The 3,560-nt window shown below is 26.8% G+C and overlaps 4 protein-coding genes across 4 annotated transcripts; 1 reads left to right on the top strand and 3 right to left on the bottom strand.

Annotated features, from left to right (window-relative positions):
• Positions 1–76: 76 nt before the first annotated feature.
• Positions 77–833, bottom strand: ENU1_143680 (hypothetical protein; the record flags this gene model as incomplete). Its single annotated transcript, XM_008860405.1, has 2 exons — positions 77–350; positions 400–833. The coding sequence occupies 2 exons, from the start codon at positions 831–833 to the stop codon at positions 77–79; spliced, it is 708 nt and encodes a 235-aa protein (XP_008858627.1).
• A 16-nt stretch (positions 834–849) lies between these two features.
• On the bottom strand, positions 850–1,230 carry ENU1_143670 (hypothetical protein; the record flags this gene model as incomplete). Its single annotated transcript, XM_008860404.1, has 1 exon — positions 850–1,230. The coding sequence occupies one exon, from the start codon at positions 1,228–1,230 to the stop codon at positions 850–852; it is 381 nt and encodes a 126-aa protein (XP_008858626.1).
• A 114-nt stretch (positions 1,231–1,344) lies between these two features.
• Positions 1,345–2,688, top strand: ENU1_143660 (protein kinase, putative; the record flags this gene model as incomplete). Its single annotated transcript, XM_008860403.1, has 1 exon — positions 1,345–2,688. The coding sequence occupies one exon, from the start codon at positions 1,345–1,347 to the stop codon at positions 2,686–2,688; it is 1,344 nt and encodes a 447-aa protein (XP_008858625.1).
• A 72-nt stretch (positions 2,689–2,760) lies between these two features.
• On the bottom strand, positions 2,761–3,450 carry ENU1_143650 (zinc finger domain containing protein; the record flags this gene model as incomplete). Its single annotated transcript, XM_008860402.1, has 1 exon — positions 2,761–3,450. One exon carries the CDS (start codon positions 3,448–3,450, stop codon positions 2,761–2,763), a length of 690 nt encoding a protein of 229 aa, XP_008858624.1.
• Positions 3,451–3,560: the final 110 nt, after the last annotated feature.

Below are 3,560 nucleotides of genomic sequence, written 5' to 3'. Positions count from 1 at the left end.
TGTTGTGTCTCCTGTAATGCATCTTTTTTTATTGCTTATTAATTTAAAAAATAAAAAGAAAATAATAAATGAATATTTATTCATCATTATAATAATAATCATCATCGTCATAATAATAGTCATCATCTTCTTCACCATAATCATCTTCTTCTGAGATACTTTCTTCGTTTAGTCTTTCAAAGTATTGGTATGAAAATGTAAGAGTTTCTTTTACTATTTTCTTACAAATTTTCATATCAACTAGTGCAATCTCTTCCATTACATCATCATCAAAAATTTCGAAGAAATCAAAAAATGATTTATTCTTTTTAAGCTTATCATAATACAAATCTGTCATTTCTGTTCCAGAACTATTTAAAATAAATGTTTCTTCATTACTTATCCTTAAATATAACAAACTTAACAATTGTACATGTTGGATAATTAGTTTCATTAATATTATATGTTATTTCTTTTGTTAAAAAGGTTTTATTCATATAAGGGTTTTGTTTAAATTCAAATGATAATGTATAGCCAATTAATAATGTTTGCTCTTCAGGCAAAATAGTATGAGGAACAATTTTAGAATGAATATTAGAAATACTAATATCAGTAAGATATTCTAATACTTCATAGTCTAAAGTAGAAGGATTAAGTTCACTAATCCAACTACTATTTTTTACTACAAAATACCAATAATATTTTATATTCATTATTTCTTTTTTTTGTTGTTGATGAAATTCTAACCATCTTTCCATTGTATCTTTAAATACATTAAATCTAACTAAATCAGAGTTAAATCTTTTTCCTTTAACTTCTTTTTCTTTTTGAATTATTTGTTCTAATGATAACATTACAAAAAGATTTAAATTAAATAGTTCTTTTTTTCTTATCAATTTTATTTTTTAATTTTTCAATCTTAAGATTTATTTGTCCTATCTCTTCTTTTATTTTATTACTCTTTCGTTTAATCTCAACTATTTTGCTTCTAAAATCAATTCGTAATTGGTTTATTTTTTGTGTTATATTGTCTTGTTCAACTGCTTCTCTGAGACTTGTTTCTAATTGGCTCTTCTTAGAAGTATATGTCTCAATAACTTTTATTTCTTGGTCTTCTAAGACTTTAAACTTCTGTTGTAATTGTTGTAGAGAATAAAAAAGACTTTTTAGTTGGTTTGTTTTTTGTGTGATGCAATTTTCGTTATTACAAAATTGGCAAGATACTGCAATAAAAAATAAGAAGAGAAGCATTTTATATAAGACTACTAAGAAGAACTGAAAATATATGTTATTTTATCATTTAAAAGTATTATAAGGGAATTATATAATTAATATTTTGAGATTATATCTAAAAACTCAATTTAAATGGACCTTTGGGGAATTCTTAAATGTATGACACCAGGACATAAAGACATTCCGTTACAAAAATGGATAGAACCAATTGGAAGAGCGAATAAGGAATGTGATATTCATGAACCAAATATAAGTTCAAAACATTGTACAATTGAAAAAAGAATGATTGGAAATGAAACAATTTTCTTTATTACTGATGTTTCTAGTAATGGGACATGGGTGAACCACAGTCTAATTGATAAATTAGAACAAGTTCCATTAACATGTTATGATGAAATTACTTTATTAGACCCAAACCTTCAAAAGAAGAAATGTATTAGTTATATGTTTGTAGATATTGAATTTGAAAAAAAAGAATCTGCTTTAGGTGGACCACAAAGTCGATATGAAATATTAGACTTTTTGGGAATAGGAGGATTTGGTGTTGTTAGAAAAGTAAAAAGGATTAGTGATGGAACTTTATGGGCAATGAAAAAAATTAATATCTCAAAGGCAAGAGCTAAAGGAGAAGATAAAATGATTCGAAATGAATGCGATGTTTTAAGACAAGTAAATCATCCATCTATAATCAAATTAGGAGAGGTTTTAGAAACTAGAGACTTTGTATATATTATTATGGAATTTATTAGTGGTGGAAATTTATTAAGAGGTGTTAGATTAGCTAATGAACATGAAAGAGAAATTCATAAACAAGAACTTGATACTTTAAAAGAAAAAATGGCAGACTGTGTAAATAAACATAAAGTGGATGAATATAATGTTCTTGAAGAAAAATATCTTAACTTAAAAGAAGAAATTGATTACACTGCATTTTCAGAGGATGTTTGTCGTTTAATTGTTAAACAAATACTTGAGGCTTTAAAGTATCTTCATTCTAAAAATATTATTCACAGAGATTTAAAGTTGGAAAATATCATGTGGACAGGAAAAAATTATGAAATTCGTGTAACAGACTTTGGTTTTGGAAGAGTTGTTGGAGATGATTTTATAGCTGGGACAATATGTGGAACAACATTATATGCTCCACCAGAATTTTATAAACGACAACCGTATAATGGACCAAAAGCAGATATATATAGTTGTGGAATAGTCTTGTATAATATGATTTGTAATAGTTTTCCATTTGACTGTTCACTAAGTCCTTCTGAACTAGCTCGTGCTATATCTGAAGGAAAGATTATTAAAAGAAAGAAACTCGAATCAAGTTCAATAGAATTGATTGACCTATTAAATAACATGTTATGCGTTGATCCAGAAAAGAGATTTACATCAGAACAGTGTTTAAATCATGAATTCTTTAAAAGAAAACATGAAGCTTCAAGTTCCTTAATAGAAATAAGTAAACCAGCATTTTAATTGAATGTCGTTTAATAACTAACAAATTAATAAGAGAGTTCAATAGAATTAAAATATAATACTTTTTTTAAATTAATGATTTAAAAAAAGCCTATGAACATCTTTCTTTGTAAGTTGGGTTCTACAAAATGGACATTCTACTGTTTCTTTATTTTTGAATAATTCACACATACAACTTCTACAAAAAATATGTCCACAAGCAGTGGATACAACATCACTGCTTGTGTCCCAGCATATTCCACATTTTAATCCATCTTCTTCAGCAACTCCTTTCTCTTTTTTTTCTTGAGGTTTAGCTTCTTTTTTAGGTGATTTCATCCAATCAGGAATTTCACTAACTTGACGTGAATTGATACGGTGTGAACGTTCTGCATATGATCTATTAAGAAAATTATAAAATAAGTTTCTTTGTGGTTGGTTAGTAACAAGGCCAATTGAAGGAAAATATGTTATTCTATTGAAATTATTTTCTTGAAAATCATCTGAGTCTTCATCAAATAATTCTTCACTTGTTTCTGTGTCGAATCCATCATTATAATAAATACCAGGTGTTATAGTGTTAGTACCTAAATCATTAAGTGCACTAACAGGAATAAAGTATCGTGTTTGTCCACTCATCCTTATTTGTCTCTCAATTTCTTCTTGTGGGTTAAGTTGTTGAACCCCTACAATCTCAACTTCAGAATCATCACTTTCGTGATGACAACTACCAACAGACTCATTGTCAGAATCAATTTCAATGACTTGTTTTTGTTGGTCCATAATATCTTTTTAAGTTCTTATTTTTTGGTTTTGAAATATTAAAAAATAAAAAAAATTTAAAAATCATTTTTTTCTTTCAATTCATGTTAAAGTTGAATGTCAGCAAACTT

This window comes from Entamoeba nuttalli (assembly GCF_000257125.1).
Source record: "Entamoeba nuttalli P19 unplaced genomic scaffold asmbl_5953, whole genome shotgun sequence".
NCBI classification, from domain to species: Eukaryota; Evosea; order Mastigamoebida; family Endamoebidae; genus Entamoeba; species Entamoeba nuttalli.
This window is presented reverse-complemented; position numbering and strand designations above follow the sequence as displayed.